The sequence below is a fragment of the Dromaius novaehollandiae genome, chromosome 2 (genome assembly GCF_036370855.1).
Source record: "Dromaius novaehollandiae isolate bDroNov1 chromosome 2, bDroNov1.hap1, whole genome shotgun sequence".
Lineage (NCBI taxonomy): Eukaryota > Metazoa > Chordata > Aves > Casuariiformes > Dromaiidae > Dromaius > Dromaius novaehollandiae.
In genome coordinates, this window is record NC_088099.1 from 78,334,542 (window position 1) to 78,354,211 (window position 19,670).

The 19,670-nt window shown below is 40.0% G+C and overlaps 1 protein-coding gene across 2 annotated transcripts in view; it reads right to left on the reverse strand.

Moving 5' to 3' along the window:
* The window catches only part of COL15A1 (collagen type XV alpha 1 chain), a 151,579-nt gene that overhangs the window by 28,004 nt on the left and 103,905 nt on the right, over positions 1–19,670 (reverse strand). For both annotated transcript variants that reach the window (XM_026115040.2, XM_064506809.1), the window contains 8 exons: positions 18,523–18,567; positions 16,058–16,093; positions 12,436–12,498; positions 11,512–11,547; positions 11,335–11,418; positions 4,586–4,651; positions 2,595–2,630; positions 1,470–1,532 (listed from right to left, as the gene is read on the reverse strand). In XM_026115040.2, coding sequence (XP_025970825.1) covers positions 1,470–1,532; positions 2,595–2,630; positions 4,586–4,651; positions 11,335–11,418; positions 11,512–11,547; positions 12,436–12,498; positions 16,058–16,093; positions 18,523–18,567 — 429 coding nt within the window. The remainder of the gene's footprint in view (positions 1–1,469; positions 1,533–2,594; positions 2,631–4,585; positions 4,652–11,334; positions 11,419–11,511; positions 11,548–12,435; positions 12,499–16,057; positions 16,094–18,522; positions 18,568–19,670) is intronic.

Genomic DNA, 19,670 nt, shown 5'->3' on the forward strand with positions numbered 1-19,670 from the left:
ATTATGAACCTCTGCATTTCACTTCTTCAAGGTGTAGTTCCATTCAATAATGGCACCACAACCATGAATTTTCATTCCCCAGTGCAAATGGTTCCAATTCTAGACCTCGCCTGTAACTCTCCTCCTCCTAACACAGGCAGTCTGAGCAGCTTGGCACAATAGCTCTCCCAAGATCTCTAATGGAAAACACCTGCTTTGAACGTAACAATTGCACTGGCAGCCTGACTCAGAGAACTTCCCTTGTGCTTCATCTTCTGCATATTTAAGGCACACTTTGGAGTCTCCCTGAAGTTGGCTTCACTGACTTTGTCTTCTGTGAAGCCTTATGGACCCAAGGCTGCAATAGAAGCCTCTCATGATTCTTGAAGGGGAATATTCTTAGGGGTCTATGCAGCTTCATTGCACCTCCTGAGCTCATCAGTCTTGAGCATAATCTGGTGTTCATGCCTCATAATCGGCCTGAGAATCACCATGTCATTGGTGGGTGTATAATATAATGACTTCAGAATTTTGAGTTGCTTCCAGTAGGGACTGTAGAAGTCCCCCTCTCCCCCCACAAAAGCAAACAACCCCCCCCCCCCCCAACCATACCAAAAAAAACATTTAACTGGTTTTAAGGTTGAGCTTGATGATTTTACACACTGGATAAAACAACAGGAATCCCTGTGCCAAAAGGGGACTGGCATTTGTGGCCTGGGATGTTTCCTCCTAAGCACTGAAGATGCCGTTCATCTACAATCTCATTTCAAACGGTAATTAACCATTCCCAAACCTTCATATTACCTGTGAGAGTGAGGTCAGCTACTTACAAACACAAAGAATAAGAGGACAGTGTTTTTGTTTTTCTTATCCCCAAGATTGTAATAACTTGTCCTTCTCCCCTGCTTCCTGCAGGTGGAGGAGAAGGGGAGAAGAGTAGAACAACTGGGATATTTACAAAACAGCAGAGTCAGTCCTTAGTCGTATCTCGGCAATGCTACAACATAAACCTGATTGTGTAGAAATAAGAGAAAGAATCCAGAGGAAGGACTTCTGCAGGTCTTACACTTTCTTTGGGAGCAGAAACACTGTAATATGCTTCTGTAGGCAAAGCCCTTTGTGCTAAGGCAGGAGGAGGAAAAGAACATCCTTATATACTTGGCCTTTCAGCTAGGATCCCAGGCTGTCAGCACAGATGATCAGCTTGTAAGAAAAGGTCACCTCATGTTTAATGTTTATGCAAACTTATTCTGATAAGTGCATACTGCATTGCAGAATTTCAGTGCCGGGGACAGAATGTTAGCTCTCAGTAATATATCGAGGTATTTTGTTCAGCATTGCTTCAATTTCCACTTAGTAAATTTTTCACATAAACTTATTAACAGCCCAGTCCCTAACAAAATTAAAATCATAAAACTTGTAATGTCATCAAATATTTGTTATCTAACACATTTTGCAGCTTGTACTTTTCCCTACTTATTTTCTCTTACCTGTTGTCCTTTAGGTCCTTGTGGTCCAGGTAAGCCAGTATCTCCCTTTGGTCCCCGAGGGCCCTAAGTAAAAGTGAATACATAAATAAATCTATGGTGAGATCTGCTGAGAATATGGAGCTGGGCCATTTTACTAAATGTAATTTTAAATAACTGGAAATCTTGAACTTTAAATCACTCTGGTTGTAATCTAAGCATTTTTATAAAACCAAATTGCTGTCTTTATTCCCTAAAACAAATATCAGATAGGGAGAATCTGTTAAAACAACAAAACTAACCCCCTGATATTTTTCACCAATGTAGAAGATACACACATTCACAAATGGAAATAAGCAAACATTAATAGAAGTGAAAATTCAGCCTAAAATTCTCTTTTTCCTCCCTACTCTATTCTGTCTCACTGCATTCAGCCAGACTGATTTTCAGAAGAATTTCTGAAGGTACATTTTTAAGGAACAATACTTTAAAAATATTTTTATCTGAAATATAGATTATATGTATGAAAAAATGATCATTTCTGTATCTTATGTGAAGAAAACATTTGGCTCAGGTCAGAATTTCTCCCATCAAGGATCAAATTCAAGTCTACATGATTTCTACATTAGTAAAGAGCTAGAGAAAAGAGCTGAGGTAAGGACAAGAATGGTATTTTCATTTCTATAGAAATTCTGTTAATGCCAGAGAGATGATACAATTCATTGAATCACTTTCTAAATCTTACCAGCTCATTTTTAACTAAAAAGAATTTTTTAAGGTTTTTGTTTTCCCCCCCTTTGGCTTCCGGTGCAGTCCACAATACCCAGGACTCAGTAAACAACCTCCCGTAGAATTCTGGGCAATTTGCCAGCATTTTGTCAACATTATTTGTCAGTTTTTCAAGCTTTCTTCTTGGTTAGGCAATACAGAAAGGATCCTGAGATCATATGCCTGCATCTGAACTGCAGAAAGATCTTAACACAGAGTTCATTTCTACCACAACCATAATATCCTGTTGACTGCATAAAGACCTGTGTTTTCCCATATGAGAATTTATCAGAATTTGTATAAGTTCTGTACTACATAAATGTTAAAATATTAAAGTATATTCAAGAATATGTATTTAAATCCCAGGAACATAATACTTACAGGAAATCCTGGTAGACCTGGCTTGCCATCTGGCCCCTGCAAAATGCAAAAAACCCCACCCCCATACAAACACATATTATGGACTTGCAAAACAGACAGTGCAGTTTACACGTACCTCCTAACTTGTGAATATTAATTGATGTGAAACTGGAAGAAGAATTTCTTTCAGCCAGTGGTAGGTTGCAAACACTCCACAGTACCCTGATCTTACAACTTATTCTGGAACATTAGAGTTTACTTTCCAAAACTGAAGGGACAGAGATCCAGGAGAAGCAGAAGAAAGGTGACATTTTCCACATATCAAAGGCAACCAAAACTCAGCCTCCTTTGAGTCTTTTCCAGTGTCCATCACAGGGAACAGAGTAGCCCTCCCTTGGCCTTTGCCACTGAGCTACTGGTTATCTGTGGATCACAAAATAGTGTCCACTAGATTGTGAGTAGAAACATGGATTTGGATTTGCACTGGGCATATTTAAGATTGCCCCACTGTGATACCCACAGAGAGCCCCCTTAGCTCTAGTTTTACCTGGATGCATATTATATGAATCACTACGAGACTGCTCCTCCTTCCTAACTGGGGAGTACTCAGAGGTGCAGGTTCCCAAAGATGCAAAGTTTCCATAGCAACTGCACTTTAAGTTACAAGACCTACTTCATTCTCTTGGGACTAACTGTAATCAGTATGACAAATCACTGCATTTTGGCTGGGCTCATGAACCCACTCATCTACATCGTTTTGGGCACCTGTCATCTAAGGTTTGATTGGCAACCACCTGCAGTAACAGAGCTCACACGAGAGGGCCCGTCGTATCCTCACATCCTATTATGTCTGGGGCTTAGGAGAATCAGGTCTTTAGGAAACACAGCAAAATGCTCCTCTAAGAAAGCTGTTTTACCATAAGCAGAGCTGGATGCAGCCACTATAATAGCGCCTTCTTGCCATGTGAAAAGGGAAAAAGAGGGATGTTGGGCTAACAGTCACACAGACACAGGGTTGAAAGCTATTATTGGAGTTAATGTCCTTCCCCTCAGTTCACTAACAGATTCAAAAAAAATTTGTTTGGGGGCAGTTATATCAATAATATGAATCTTTTTTCACTGTGGCTATGTAGAGTCAAATTCTGTTATCAGGTACACACATTCTAGTCTTCCTTGTTTTGACAGGAATTGAACTTGAGGAGGAGAACTGGGCTTATCTTGTTTGTGATTTTACCTAGCATACAAATCAGCATGAAAGCAGATAAAATAAAACACACAACATGCTGCAAATTAAACTCATTGTGAAGCACAATGCTTAGCTTTAGGGAGTAAAATTTTGCAAAGTGCAATATATTGTTGTTTTTCAGGCCAGTTCTGCTCTAACTTTGCATAGACTCCACAGCACAAAGAAGGTAGGCTTCTCTGTGGATCTAGCCCTAGGAATTTGAAATCAGTACCAAGAAGCACCCAGAATTTCAAATATTTGACTGAAATGTGATAAACTCCTGGCTGCAAAATAGGGCCTGAAATTTCACATCTGTGGTTCTCCCATGAGATTTCCAGCTTTACATCCACAACTCTAATTGCTGTAAGACAAAACTCATACACTGGAGCTTAGCATTCCTAATTGCAGACTCAAGTAGAAGTGAAAAAAAACTTTATTCCAACATTTCATGACTTGAAAAATGAGAAAAAAATGGAAGAATTTCTATGTAAATCTGAGTCCCTATTTTTGCATCAGTTCCACATTTCTGTCATTCTGAACATATAGTTCAGATCCAGAGCTAAGCCAATCTCCCTAATTTCTTTCTTCAGTACAAATATATGAAAATTAATGTATCCATACAGGATTCAGTTCTGCCCTGTTGTACTCCTGCACAGCTTCTTTCTGAAGTTAGCAGGAGTTACACACACATTTCTGAGGCGTATGAAACTGAGCTGTAGATGGTACTCAAAAGGAGATATTGAAGACCAAGCAAATTTGAACACTTAATAAAGCAGCATATACTCACTGGAGGCCCAAGCAATCCTTTAATTCCAGTGGAATTAAAAATTCCATCTGTATCATTCAGTAGTAGCTAAAAAAAGTGGATAAGGAACAGATTATTTCAAATGCTAAATTGGTTATCTGGAATAGACATACATTTTTGGAAATGCACACACAGTTAAAGCATCCCATTATAACTATGGGTAGAAGAAACACAAATGAGGCAATAGAGAATGCTCTCTGATTTTAATTTTTGTCATGCAACTGGAATAACAAAACCTAGCACTTGTGTTACGCTTTATATGTAAAGATCTCTGAATGAAAAACTTTCATGAACTCAGCCTCATAAAACCCCTAACTGGGGGGAGGATTTGAAAACTCTAAAACAAAATGCCATGACCTGACATCATTGTAAGACAGAGATCAAAATAAAAGTTTTAGACATCAGTGACATTCTGAGATGGTGAAACTGTCTGACCGCACACACCTTGTTGTAGATTCAAATTTATAGTTATATTCTGGACATGTCTGTATCACACAGTGGTGCACCATATAGTGATTCCTAAGTTAACTCTGAGCAAGCTGCTGTGCCTGCTCAGTGCAATACAGAGCATTCAAAGAAACTAGATTGGATCTTCCAAACAGTATATACACTGGAATGTGGTGCAGCACCTAAGCTAATCAGCTCTGAGTCTCAGGAAGGTTGAACAGAGTGTGGAATTAGTAAGCTCAGCACTAACTTGTGTATCTCTACAGCTTGTGATCATAGGTTGGCAGGGACTTCCGGATGTCACCTAGTGTAACACCCTGCTCAAAGCAGGTCTAATTAGATCCGGTTGCTCAGGTACTTGTCCAGTTGAGTCTTGAACACCTCCAAGGATAGAGATGCCACATCATTTTGGGGCAACCGGTTATAGTGTTTGACTACCCTCAGGGTAAAAGCATTTTTGCTAATATCTAATTGGAATTCCCCATGTCCCAGCTTGTGTCTGTTGCCTCTCATCCTATTGCTGTGTACCTCCAAGAAGAGTCTAGCTCCATCTTTTCCTTAACTTCTGATCACGTATTTGTAGACAGCAATAAGGTCTCCCCTTAGCCTTCTCTTCTCCAGGCTGAACAGAGCCACTTCTCTCAGCCTCTCCTCATACCTCATGTGCTCCAGCCCCCTGACCATCTTGGTGACACTCTGCTGGACTCACTGCAGTATGTCAATATCTTTCTTGTACTGGGGAGCCCCAAAATGGACATAGCACTCCAGGTGCAGTCTCATAAATGTTGAATAGAGGGTAAGGACCACTTTCCTGGACCTGCTGGCTACCGTCATACTGATATAGCCCAAGATGTGGTTGGCCTTCTTCAATGCAGGGGCACACTGCCAGCTTCTGTCCACCACGACCACCAAATCATTTTCTGCAGAGCTGCTTCCTAGACAATCTGCCAACAGCCTGTATTGTTGCATAGGGTTATTCCATCCCCAGTGCAAGACCTTGCACATGGTCTTTTTGAACTTCAGGAAGTTCCTGTCAGTCCATTTCTCCAGTCTGCCAGGTCCCTCTGAATAGCAGCACTGTCCTCCAGAATATTGACCATGCCCCAGGTTTGGTGACCGCAAACTTGCTTAGAGTGCTCTCCATCCCATCATCCAGGTCATTAATGAAGACATTAAACAGTATTGGTCCCAGTATTGGTCTCTGAGAAATGCCACTGTTTACCATCTGCCAGCTGGATTTTGCACCATTGATCACAAATCTTTGAGTTCATCAGTTAGAAAATTTTCCACCCACCTTTGTTATCTACTTATCCAACCCATAGCTCTTCAAATTGGTGATAATGAGACTATGGGAGACTGTGTCAAAAACCTTGCTAAAGCTGAGGTATACAACATCCAGTGGCTGTTCCTTGTCCATAGACAAGGAATCAGGTTGTTCAGGAATGACGTGCCCTTGAGAAATCCATATTGGCTGTTCCCAATCAGCTTTTTGTCCTGATGTTGTGATTAGGCTTCTTTCCTCTTTCATTTTGGTTTCAGAGAGCTTGCTTTCCAGTTTAACTAGGTTTAATTAGTCATACATTACAATTCAGGATGATATATAAACGCTTGCTCCACATAAACGTTGTAAGTGAAAAGAGATCCTTACTCAATTTTTGTCATTTGTTTCACCTCTTTCACCCAACAGTTTCATTTATTGTGTGTTATTCTAACCTGGTTTTGGATTCAGAAATATGTACTGAATCCCCACAGAGCTTTGAACTAGTCTGCTTGTGTAGCAGACAAACCACTCTATCCATTTCAGTTTCAGGTTTTGGGTATGGCAGTACATTCCCATTAAACATAACAAAAATCTCCTTCTGACTTTAATGAGGTCAGGGTTTGCCTGTAGGTGCCAGAGGGTTCCATGCAGCACATGAATAAGCATGTTGCCACCAAGATACTGTGAAATCTTCATGTCTCCTCTGCATGTAAGCATGTCCTGATCAATGCTATCAGATCAGAATCCTTTGTAACACCTGTTAGGAATGCAGTACTCAGAAATTAACTTTGAAGCTATCCCTGCTTTGAGCAGGAGGCTTGATCAAATGATTCCCAAGGTTCCTTCCAATTATCTTATAAGTGTCTGAATAGTAGTTTTCTAATATGGAATGCGAGAAGGACACAACAGAGGACAGACCTGCTTGGTCACATCATATCTTATCTTATTTTATCTTACCCATGGCACCTGAAGCATGGCAGCGTGTGGTCAACTTTCTGTATTTTGAGGTCTTGTTGGCTTCATGATTCATGCAGCTGAAAGTTGTTACCTTTTACTGGGTGCTGCTACCTACTCCCTGTCCTCATGTGCTACAAATAGCTCTGGAAAATTGTTATTGAAGCAGTCAGAAAAACAGCTTCAGTTCTGCTATCAGCACTCCATCACCCAGTCCGTGTGAGCTCTCCACTGCATTGCTCCTGGGTAGCAAAATACCTCTTGTTCCATTACATTCCAGGCCCTACATGTCCCAGAGAGAGAGCAGGATGTGGGCTATTACTTTAATGACAGTAATAAAAGAATCCTGCTGCTGCAATTGTTCTGCTTTATCTATAGCTGGTGGCAGAATTCCAGGAGCCCTGGGTTTAAACAGTCTTTTTAGTATGGAATTACTCAGTATTCATTCTTTCTGGGCCCAATCCAAACTGTACTGAAATCAGTGGAAAGAATCCCAAAGGCTTTGTTGAGCTTGGGATTAGGCACTTTGTATATTTTATAAGTAGAGTTTAGCTGCAAATAGAAACTGTGGCTGAGAGTCAGTAAAGCATACACCGCGCTGAAGAATATATGAAAACGTATGGTACAAGAATTATGTTTAGGAAAAAAGTCCATGGCCTTTCCAGCCTGCTCCAGGTACATAGTTATTTACCTTCCTTTTGGGATGCGCAAACAGCTTTAATAGCAACAATCCAGCAATGTACCTTTTCAACACAGCACATTAGTTCAGAAAGTGCTGGCTACACAGTAAGGACAACTTTGTTTTTCATATTTTCTTCATTGATACAGAGATGAAGAAACAATATTTTCTAGTATGACTGTATAGGTGGATTCTAAGCACACCTTCAGCTTCCTATCCAAGTGGCATGAATATGCACAATTATAATTACAGAAAGAACACAGGTAACACAAAATCTCTTGGTATTTGCATTACACCCCAGAGATTAATCTTTCTCCAGGACTTTCTTTCATTTACTTCTTCTACTTAAACTATGGATGAAAAATGCCAACCAGAGATAATTAATTGCTCTAAATTTTTGTATTTAAATCTAATAAACTCTCTCTATTCAAAATTATTTCTACACAGTACCCAACTAATGTGATGTGGTAAAAGCCCAGAAACAACTAATGTGGTTTACTCGCTATCATAATTACATGCATGAAAATGCTCAAAATATCAGATTAGGCTACAAAAGAGCAAAATAACCAGTGTATGATAAGGAATATTGGTTTAATCACTTTGGGATATCAGACAATAGCAAACTGAGAGACCTTTTTTAACACAGAACAGTTCAGAGCAGACTTTCAGATTGATAACAAGAGGGACTGCAGGAGACAGAAATGGCTGCAAGCTTCTGAAACCAACAATTGTCAATGGCTACTGCAGAAGCCTGGAAATGGCCAGGGTCCATTGCAGACTTCAAATTTAATTTATCTTATCTTTTTCCATTGTCAGAAGTGGCTCCTGCCATATATCCCATGTCTGCAGGAGTCAAATTTCCTCAGTGCACGTAGGGATCATGTTAAATGAGGAGGAAATCAAGGTTCATTTTTCAGCGTAATTCAATCAGCCTGCTCTTTGACAGTTACAGATGAAACGTGGCTCTAAGCCACAACTGCCCAGATCAGACCTTAATATTGCAACAACACTGAAACCGCACTGGTTCTTTAATTTGTTGAATTGTGGTGAAGCAACAGAAAATCTGTTTAGTGGTAGCTTCTCAGACCTTAGTAAGAAAATTTCCTTCTGACTCTGGTAGATCAGTCCATTGGACTTCCAGAGCTGAGGAAGTATTGTTGTCTTTAGCAAGACAATGGTTGAGTGAGCGAACTAATAGACCCTGATCTGGAGAACAATCTCCCTGACTGCCTCATGGATCACTTAAATGGTAAATGATCTCTGACCCCTTCATCCAGATCAAGCCAATATCCACATTGCAACAGTCAGGACGGGTATTTATTCTACTTCTGTATTTCTAATTGCAGCTGATAGGTCTGCTCACAGTGGTTCTTTCCCACAGCTGATGCTAACTAAGGAAATTTTTTTTCTGAGGGACTGAATCAACAAAATATATTTAAACAATTTAACGTTCTCAGAAAATATATAATGAGCAAAGGTTATGTTCTTCTACAAACATTTGTGAGGTAGGTAGAACTCAATTTCACATATATTCACAAACACCCACATGTGCACACGCACATTTAATCAACTGCTTCCAAATCCAGCTTGCCAAATCCTCAGAGAAATTATCTGATTGACAATGGATAGGTTTTGAAGCATATGAGGACAGATGACACTTGCTGTATCCCTGCACAATACCTGTTTGCCACAAATGTACATAAAGCCAAGTACATATGCACCTTACTTCATAAGACAGCCTACTTCTTAAACTCCAAGGTGTTTAGAGAAGGAAATAGGTTTCTGCATTGGTTTGTAATGCACCTGATGTAATGCAGCTTCTACTAGGCTCTGCACGTCATTGTAACACATGGTGAAGCTGGTCCTTTCAGAAGTTCTGGACAATTAAGAGGACGCACATTAGGGTCCTTCAGAGATAGTTACACATTAGTTTGACATGTGTGCACTGTGACTGTCACGACATGTAGGGAGAAACCATGCAGTCTCCAGCTGTGTCGGCTTCAGTAATGTTTTCACATTTCTTATACATGCTGTCCTCCCGCTGAGGATCTCACAGTGTTTTTCAAATATTAATGAGCTAAGGAACAACATATTCAGGTTCGTTATTACTATAAACAGAACTGTTTAGTGACTGGTAAGTACTAACGTCCCACAATCATATTGTGTCAGCACTGGGAGAAAGAACATAAGGTTTACACCACAACTCTCTCACTTGGCCACATTTTCCTCTCAGGCCTGTTGAGGAAATTGCCAGAAACTCCAAGAGAAACATGACGAAGTGCAGTAACAGTCCCACTTTGAGCAGGAGTTTGAACTAAATGATCTTCAGAGGTCCCTTCCAGCCAACATTTCTATGATTCTATACTTCTATTCATCAAAGATCTTAGAGCCACACTTAAGATGACAATTCTACATGGCAAGCTAAGAAGAAACCAAACAAATTCCTTTGGGACTGATTATATGGGCTATAGGATGTCAAGTTGTGCTATATTTGCTGTCACAAGCTGAGGCCTAAGCAGAAGCCTTGTTGCTTTAGTCAACAGAAAATATTAATGCGCAAGTCAGCTTTCTGACAATGTCTGTGCCCAGCTACCCCTAATGCAGATTTCTCAGCCTGGTATTTTCACTCCTTGTAATCAGAAGTCATTTCTGACTGTATTTATATGCAGTATTATGGAGGAATCTGGCTGGTTTAGGCATCCCCAGCTCTCAAACATGAAGAATTTCCTGTGGCCACTCACAGCTTCTCCAGTTCTCAATGTCATATCAAGCTAACTACCAAAGATTTTTGTTGTCAGTTTGAAAAGGGGTTCCTCCTAATTTCTTGGTTTTGTTACTGCTAACTAGTATTGCTTTTGCAAAGGCTGGTGTACATAAAGCAAATCTGACTGAAAATATATGTGCAGCTGAGGGATACGATGTAGTTTGTAGGAACGTTGAACATTTTACCCTTTGATGCTTCCAGTTATTGCTTCCACAACAGAGTCAATGCTCTTGTTTGTACAATGGATACCCATCAGAGAGCACAAGGGGGTTGCATCTCTCTCCTACATACTGGTATGCCTCAGGTGCCTTGTTTTGTTCCTGGTTTTGTATTTCTTGGCTGATTTTTATTTAACTTTCACAATTCCTGCAGAATCAAGTGCAGAGTTCAAGAGAAACTCTCAATATCACCGCATGATTCTAGTAAGTTCTTTACCCATTTTGCTTCCTATATCATCTTCTCAAAATACATCCATTTGATTTAGAGACATATTGAGATTTTTGTTTTGTGGAGTGGATTTATGACCTGAACATCAACACTAGAATTTCCACTTAGCTAACTGCTTGTGCCCTCTTTACTTCAAGCTGAGTTATAAGAACTTTGAGATTCTCGACAAGCATACTTACCTCAGGTATTGCTGTGATTGGTCCTGGTGGTCCTGGTGGTCCAGGTGGTCCCACAATACTGGTCCCATCCTGTCCTGGTTCACCCTATTTCAAGAGCATTACAGATGGAAAGCCCATTTACTAAACACTACATTTGAAGTAGGTTTCTCAACAAGAATGAAATCCATCCAATCTCACCTGAGGTCCTGGGTCACCCTTCTCCCCTTTCGGACCCTGCATGTGATAACAAAAATGAACATAACTGATTTAAAAAGAAAAACTGTGAAAATGGCATTCTCTAATTTTACAAAATATATGAAGTAAAATGCTGGCATGGAATGATTCCCAGCTCCATCAAATCGCAGAAAGGTTCAGCTGGTTTCCTCTCAGACCCTCTGAGGATTTGATGTTTGAAAATATGTGCCACTGCCTTTGACAGAGCTCACAAATGACAAGGAACAAATCAGCATGCAACATTTCGTTAGTCAGGGATTAACTCAGCAAGCTCCTTCAATGCACTGAAATCAGCTATGCCTGTCTGCTGCTTCCTACATCAGTATTAACCACCCCAGTTGTGTCTGGGATTGCTCAGTGGGTTGTACAAGGGAAGGTGGGTGATCTAAACAACCATTTTTGAGGCAGGTTATATCTAAGCTTGATCAGCCCCTCAATACAGTCCGCTCTTCTGGGAATGCAGACAGCTCAGCTGTTGCAAGCAAGAGGCAGGTGGCAGGGAAGGAGCAGCAGGACATTCTGGCTAAAGCATGCCCTCAGTCCCCAGGGTTCCTGAGCAGGAGAAATATATTAAAATCACCTACAAGCCTATTGGCTTCCTTCTAATTAAAACCAGAGCTTATTTCTGAACAATTTAAAACAAAAGGAGCATTGAAGAGTTTGAATCAGCCTCTGGAGAGGCCTGCATCACTCTTGGCTAGGGAGGCAGGCAAGGGAGACTTCCTGTGTCTGGTGCCTCAGGTAACTGCTCCAGATTAGGCAGGACAAACCCAGGCCCACCTCTCCACAGACTAATAGCAGATGCTATGAGGGTTGCTGATGATGCTTGAGACATGGGTTTGGGAGCCAGATTGTTAAGTGATTGCAGAGTACAACAGCCCAACTCACCACGTCTCCGGGACGGCCAGCGATGCCGGGAAAGCCTGGTCTTCCATCTGTACCTGGCATTCCCTGACACAACAAAAATACTATTATTCATTTGAAATTGTATTCAGTCTCATAAAAGCAGGACCATACCACTCTCAGGGGGACACAAGAGGTATCCTGAGGGAACTATGGGGCATGTTTGTGGAGAGCTCAGCTGCGTTATGATCAGTGGCTCTCATTAGTCATCAACTGTTTTCACTCCTCCTCCTGATTTCCCCTCTTCAGAGCAGATCTTTTTTAATACCGCTTCAATCATTCTTCTCCACTGCTCCCGTCTCTGTTCGAAAGGGGTGAATTCTGTTGCTTCCTCCCAAGATACATTTTCTGAGTTATTTCCACCCTTCAGTTAAGTGATGATCTAACTGGAGGAAGCAGGGGGAGAGGCATTGAGCATATTTGGAGAGACTGGATATGGGGCAAAAAGTTTGATAACCCCTGCTGTAGTTTAATACAGAACTGACATTATTATCAAAAATCTGATTCTACCCTATGGGAAAAACGTCAAGTATCACACAGTAACAATAATGCAGTTGGCCTAGAGAAAAATGGATAAAAGAAGACAACGAATTCTTAAAGCATTGGTAAACATTGATAAACAGTGAACTACATTTTTGCATGTGTTTTCTTCTGTGTTGTATGGAAGCGCAAAAGAAATGACACAGAACAGCTTAATGATTCTTCCAGGTACCAGATCAGTCCTGTGTTGTTTTTTATTGGATTTTTGTGTGTTTGTTTGGGCTTTTGTTTTCAGGAGAGGGCTGCTTTGCTTCTTGCATTTTCTTCTGCTTCAAGAAAATAGTTTTAGGTTCTTACAGCAGATAGTATCATGAAAATCTAATAGACATAGACAATTCCCTGAAAAAGTCAGCTCAGTAGCTGTCAAAAGGATAAAGTGAATGCTAGGGATTATTAGGAAAAGAAAACGAAGAAAAGAATAGAGGATATTGCTATGCCACTGTATATAATTATTGTATGCCCATAACTTCAATACTGAATTCCTGAATACTTGAATTCTTCTGATACAAGAACTAGTGAGCAACATGTGAAAATAGGTGGAGAAAGGTTCACGCAAAGCATAGCTAAGCTCATTGAACACCTTGCCACAAGATGTCACAGATGGCAAAAGTTTTCATGAGCTCCAGGGGAGACATCAAGTTCATGCCAAAGAGATCTATGGAATATTTCTAATACAGAAACCATCTCTGGCTGAGGAGGTCTCTGAGTCACAAACTGTTGAAGTCTGGGAGGGTACTCAGGGTAACTATAGTGTAAAACTTGCCCTTTTCTAGGGTCGAATTGTATCTGAGCATTTGCTTTTGGCCATTGTTGGAGACAGGAAACTGAGATGGATGGATCTGACCCAGTAAAAACACTGGGAATTCTCTAATACTCTACAGGAATACAACAGAGCTTTAAAGCATCCTACGTCAAATGGTCTTCTCTGCTGCATTTTTGGTGTGATGGAGGAAATTCCAATTAACCGTTCATAAGATTCAAAATCTTCTGTCTTCTTTTGCCTGACTGCAGAACCATCAACATAAAAAGTGTCTCTGTCATTAAGAACGGATTTTCTCTGTTATTCCTGTTATTATCTGTTATTTTTGTCTGTAGTCAGCAAAGCATGTGGCTCAGGAATAAACATGCCATTTATTAAGATAAAGTGTAATTTTAGAAGCATTCTAATTTTCATTTTATAGACAACTTCAGCATAAAAGGTGTCTCTGAAAGCTAATGGGATTTAGGCACCGGAGTGACTTGTAAAAATGGGACTTTGAACTTCAGTCTCTTCAGTGCTTTTAGAAAATTATACCTATCAAGAGGACTATCATTAGGTTTTCTATCTGAGGATTATAGAGCTGGATTATTTTAAAATAACACTGTAGTCACTCCACTCACAGTATATGCATGTTTTTGAAAAGTGTCTGTCACATCAGCAGTAATAATTACTAGAACACAGACCACAAAACAAAGCAGTTGCAGAAGTAGTAACTCAAGTAAGAAAATAATCTACAAACTCAGATTAAAAAGAAGACTTTAAAACAACTGTCCAACTCATCCATGCATCAGATTCTATCATCTATCTATCAGATATCATGCTGACAATTATCTCTGTGAAATGGTAACACTCAAAATATGTACAGCAGATGGAATTTATGGCAAGCAGAGTCCTGCTATATTGTTGTTGTTTTATTTTTAAATAAACAAGCAGATGCTGTTAGAAGACTATATAATACTCCTGTAAATTCAGCATGCAGAAGGGTCGATTCATGATTGCTTGTTTCACACAGCAACAATTTTGATGCTGTGTGAAACAAGCAATGCTTGTTTCATCATCGATGAAATCATCATTGCTGCTGATTTTGATGCTGGCCCAAATGCAAGAGAAGTATTGTATTGTATTGTATTGTGTTGTGTTGTATTGTATTGTATTGTGCTACATTTTTTAATTTTTTTATTTGCCCTGGCACTGCCCTCTGCTGGCTTATGCCTCCACCAGGCACCCAAGTCAGCCAGGGCTGGCAAAAACCACATGAACTCAGGCAGGAGCTTTGGTGTTGGGGGCGTTCCAGGAGGAGCCCAGACCAGGCTATACAGGGATGCTGATGGGGAATAATGGAGAAGAAGGACCTGGCTCTGGCATTAACACTGTGTTAACCAGGGTAAATGTACTGGTTTCCATGCTGAAGGGGGTCTCATGGCTAGCAGCTGCAAGTCTAGCTTGTGCACACTGCAGGCACAGCTGGCATGTGGAAGGAGTTAGACAGCTAGGACAAATTACAGGTTCAGAGATACAGGCTGGACATCAGGGAAACTCTCTTCACTAGCAAGATAGTGAAGCTCCAGAACAGGATATCCAGAAAGTCTGTGGAGCTGCCTTGGAAGTATTTAAGACAGGTGAGCAAAAAAACATTGCTGACCTGATCTAGTCTTGGTGATCTCATACTTTGTGTGATATTGGACTAGATGACCTCGAGAGGGTCCTTCCAGTCACTAACTGCATGACTGCATGGTCATGTATCGGATAGGTGGCTGCGGCATGGTGGGCAAGTTCTAGCACAGAAATAGGTCACAACAGTGGCCTGTGTGTTGAACACCAGATTGGGGTCATGGGTGGCTCCTAAGGCCTCTGCATGGCACTGTATGTATCTGCTCTTGTACCACAAAGGTGAGTCATGGGGGGAGTGCTCAGGTGCGAGGTGCAAGCTATACACCATGAGAATGAGGATGAAGAGGCACATGGAACTTGATTTTTTTTATATAAAATTTGTTGATCTTCATTTCAATTTTGCTGAAAATGAAAATGGCCTCAAACAACACCATGGTATTGCACATCTGAGGAACTGGATTTTAAATGCAGTTTTAACTGTATTTTAAACAGAAGTCTTAAGCAACAGGTAACACTGGCTGTTGATAATCACAATTCAACTCAGTTCTTTTTTTTCCAGAGAAATCTCTCTGGGATTTAATATTCTGACCGTGCTAGAAATGTTCATTATCACCTGAGTTCATAAAAAGAAGAAAGGAAACTAAGAGGAGGAAAGAACTTGCTGAAGTTTTAGATCAAGTTAAATGAGTTTCCCACCTTTGAACCTGGTGGACCAATGTTGCCTCTTTCTCCCTGAAACAGAGACACAGGCTGAAGTATCAAAGTGAGCTGTAATTACACATATTCTACACATGTGCTACATTCCCTGAAAATAAAGGGACCGAATGGGGCAAAATGATTAGTCAAAAAGAGGGTATATTTTCTGTAAAGTGATGCTCAGCATACTTTTGCGATTTGGTTCTGGGGATTTAATCTTCAACTGCCACCAGCATCTTCTTAGAGTTTATGGTTGCTACTCATTGCTTTTGCTGAGCATGCACCAAGCCATATGCCTGAACCTTCTTTTTGGTTGGCCAAAATCTACACATGGGACCATACCCGTTTCCCAGATCTCCCAAAGCCACAGTGATCTTTACCTCCACAAGTGACTAACCGTCTTCCTTCAATAAAGATAAACAAGTCCCTTCCCCACTGTCCCGTCCTCCTCATCTACTGAGGCACTGTGTTGTACCACGAGCAGCGTGTCAAATACTTCACTGCTCCACCTGTGGGACAAGTTCTGCAGTGCTCTGGCTCTGAGCGGGCAGAATTCCTTGATTTCATTACAGACAGTAAATATGTAATTTAGCTGATTTCAGCTGAGAGAGAGACTAGAAACAGCAATAAAGTCACAAGGAGTTAGGATCATTGCATAAACTTACATTTGCACTCACTGAAAAGCCTTTCTCAGTTTTGTCTTTTGGGAGTGTTTACATTCATGAATGCAGGAAGACTGTATATTATGTATTTTTTAAGAAAGAAAGCTTTCTGTAATAATAAATGTGAAAGCAGAATTTGGATCTATATTTATTGGTTAGGAAACAGGTCAAACTTTGGTCGCAACAAGCTTGCTCTGACAGCTCTAGTCTAGGATGTTTGAAGGATGACGGATATATGAAACATAATTTAACTGTACCTTAAACTGTAAAGATGTGATGCATGAGCTCTTGCTTTTTAAAAGTGGGTGGCTGTTGTATTTTGCCACTGTTGCCTAGTGAAGTCAATTATAACCATGAAAAGTGGGTGTAAAATTCACCCCCTTGAGAATGAGAGTGTGTTACAGCCACTTTATATTAATTTTGATGTAGTGTACCTGGCTTGTAAGATGTCAGGAAACAGATGATCAGCTCTTTTCTGTGTCTCCATCATTTTGGGGATGAATGACTCAAGATTCATCAACCAAAAGGCAAGTATAGGTTGTGGTGAAGTCTCCTGGCTAAAGGCTGATAACTTTCTTTTCAGTCCCAGTCCAAATCCTAAATCCAGAATGCTACCTCCTTTCTGAAGTCTTTGTGGAAAAAAAATTCCACAATATTCTAAAAACAGTATTTCTATTTAAGGGAAGAGAGTAAATTTTTAACAAGAAATGTATTTTAGCACAGAGACTGCATCTGTTCGTGTTGTCCAGCATTAACAGGACGGGCTACGTAGTAGAGGGCCTTTTGGCCTAACTCTGAAGACCCTAGACATCAGAGGCTGTCCAGGTCTCTAATTGCTGCTCTTCTAGGTAGGAAAGATACTTGCAGCTATTGCTAGCGATATTCTGCTTTCTGGGTAGCCAGTGACTCTGTGCTGTGTGTGTCCAGAAATAGATTTAAGGAAGAAAGGATGGGGGCCCCCAGCTATCATTTCCATCTCCTGCTATCTGAACATTGCTCTCATTTCCCAGGGCAATGAAGATTTAGAGCTTCTTAAACTACACCCTGGAGATTTAAGGTGCTGAAAAGGTGTTGGCATGCTGTATTGTTAACTTGAGCAGAATTTAGGCTTTATAAAGGAACAGAAACAGCCTCTTCCTGGCTACGGCCCCATTCTGGGAATCTGCCCTTTTATTCCTTTTTTTTTGTCTCTCCCTTTTTTCAGCATATGTTTCTGGCCTAAACGAGTTCAAGGTTACTTAACCAATAGCATCCTGAAAGTGGAAAAATTCAGTTACAGCTGAGCTCAAATCAAAACCAAGGCAAAAAAGTTACGACGATTCACTTTTTTTTCCCTAGAATCTTCTAAGACCTTTTCCTAGAGCCTTCTACAGTCACTCCAGAAGGTCATTTTTCTAGAGCTTTCTCTTTCAATTGCACACTTACAATCTTTTGGAAACCACAATGATATTGTACAAATGAGAGAGAAAGCAAAACTGCCAAACTCCCTAAAAAGTGAAATGAAAGTACCATGTTACAGCAGACTCCTTGGAACAGCTCCCCACTGTTCTAGTGTAAATGTGACATAATTCTATTTATCCCCAGTCCAGTAATGTACAGTAAGATACAACTGCATTCCAGTAGTACAAAATAACATTGCATACCCCATGTGAAAGAGAACAAAATTTATCCCATACTTGTTCAATATATGAATGTTAACCAAAAAGTTGTTTTATTAAGGCAAATGCTGGGAATATAGAAATCAAAAATCTATGCCAAAGCAAAATATGCTAGCTTGCAAATGCTCTTTGTTATACAGGGTACCTTTGGTCCAAATGGTCCACGTTCTCCATGTCTTCCTGCAGAACCCTATAAAATCACACTGAATTTACTGGAATTTAATGGAATTTCATAATAATTTTTTTCAGAAAAAAACAATTTCAAACCCACAACTGTTACAAACACAATGTCTGCGACCAGTAGTAAAACAGAGAGTAGTAAAATGTAAACATTGTTTCAGATTTGTTGTTCTAATACATAGTGACTTGCTCTACGTTATCATGCAAAGATCTAAAGATTTTGCTCTTAGAAAGATAGCTTTATTTCTAACATTTTCTTAAAATAGGTAATAGTATGTAATGACAAGATTAAAGTGAAAGATCCAAGTGCTTTTGTTGCAAGGGGTTACTTTCAAGTGCTTAGTTTTTTGAATTATTTGTCTCCTTGGCTATAATGAAGATATGTTTCTAGTTTGGAGGCAACACTGCATTTTCTTTCCAGGTGTAAAAGTAGTTTGAAACAAAGATTGGGGATTGCAAGCAATCCTCTTCTCTCCATATGGTGACGTCAATGATACAGTCCAATTACAACTCTTTGATGTCAAAATGAACCATACTATTATTGATCATTTTAGAAGGTAGGATGGAAATGAAAATTCAACAAAGTCGTCAAGTCATCTTCATCTTGAATATGAAGACAAGACACTGACAAATCAATACCAACGAAACATATGCACAATCCCTGTTTCATCACAGATGTTCAGGAGAAAGGGAATAGAAATCCTGGAAAAGATAGCTGAGCCTACAGAAAAAATGCATTTGATACTTCTGTTTCAGAGCACTTTCTCATAAAAGATTGAAATAAGGTTTTTATCCATCGAATCCTAATTGCTTTATTTATATCACTATTAATTTTACAAAACAGTAATCAAAGCTCTTATCATGTGTTTTTTGGGGAAACTGCCATCCCATTAAAAAATTAAACAGATGCGAACATAGCACGAATAACTGTAGTTGATTTCCTAGCAGCTGCTTTTAATTACAGCCCTCTTAGAAGCAGATACTCAATTTTCCCTCTAACACAATCAGGAGCCTCTAGGGTTTTCACACAGTGTAAGTGGCTCATAATGTTTTCATGCAGTACCAGCAAGTACCTAAAATCATTTTTGTGATTAGAGGCAAGTTCTTCTGCAT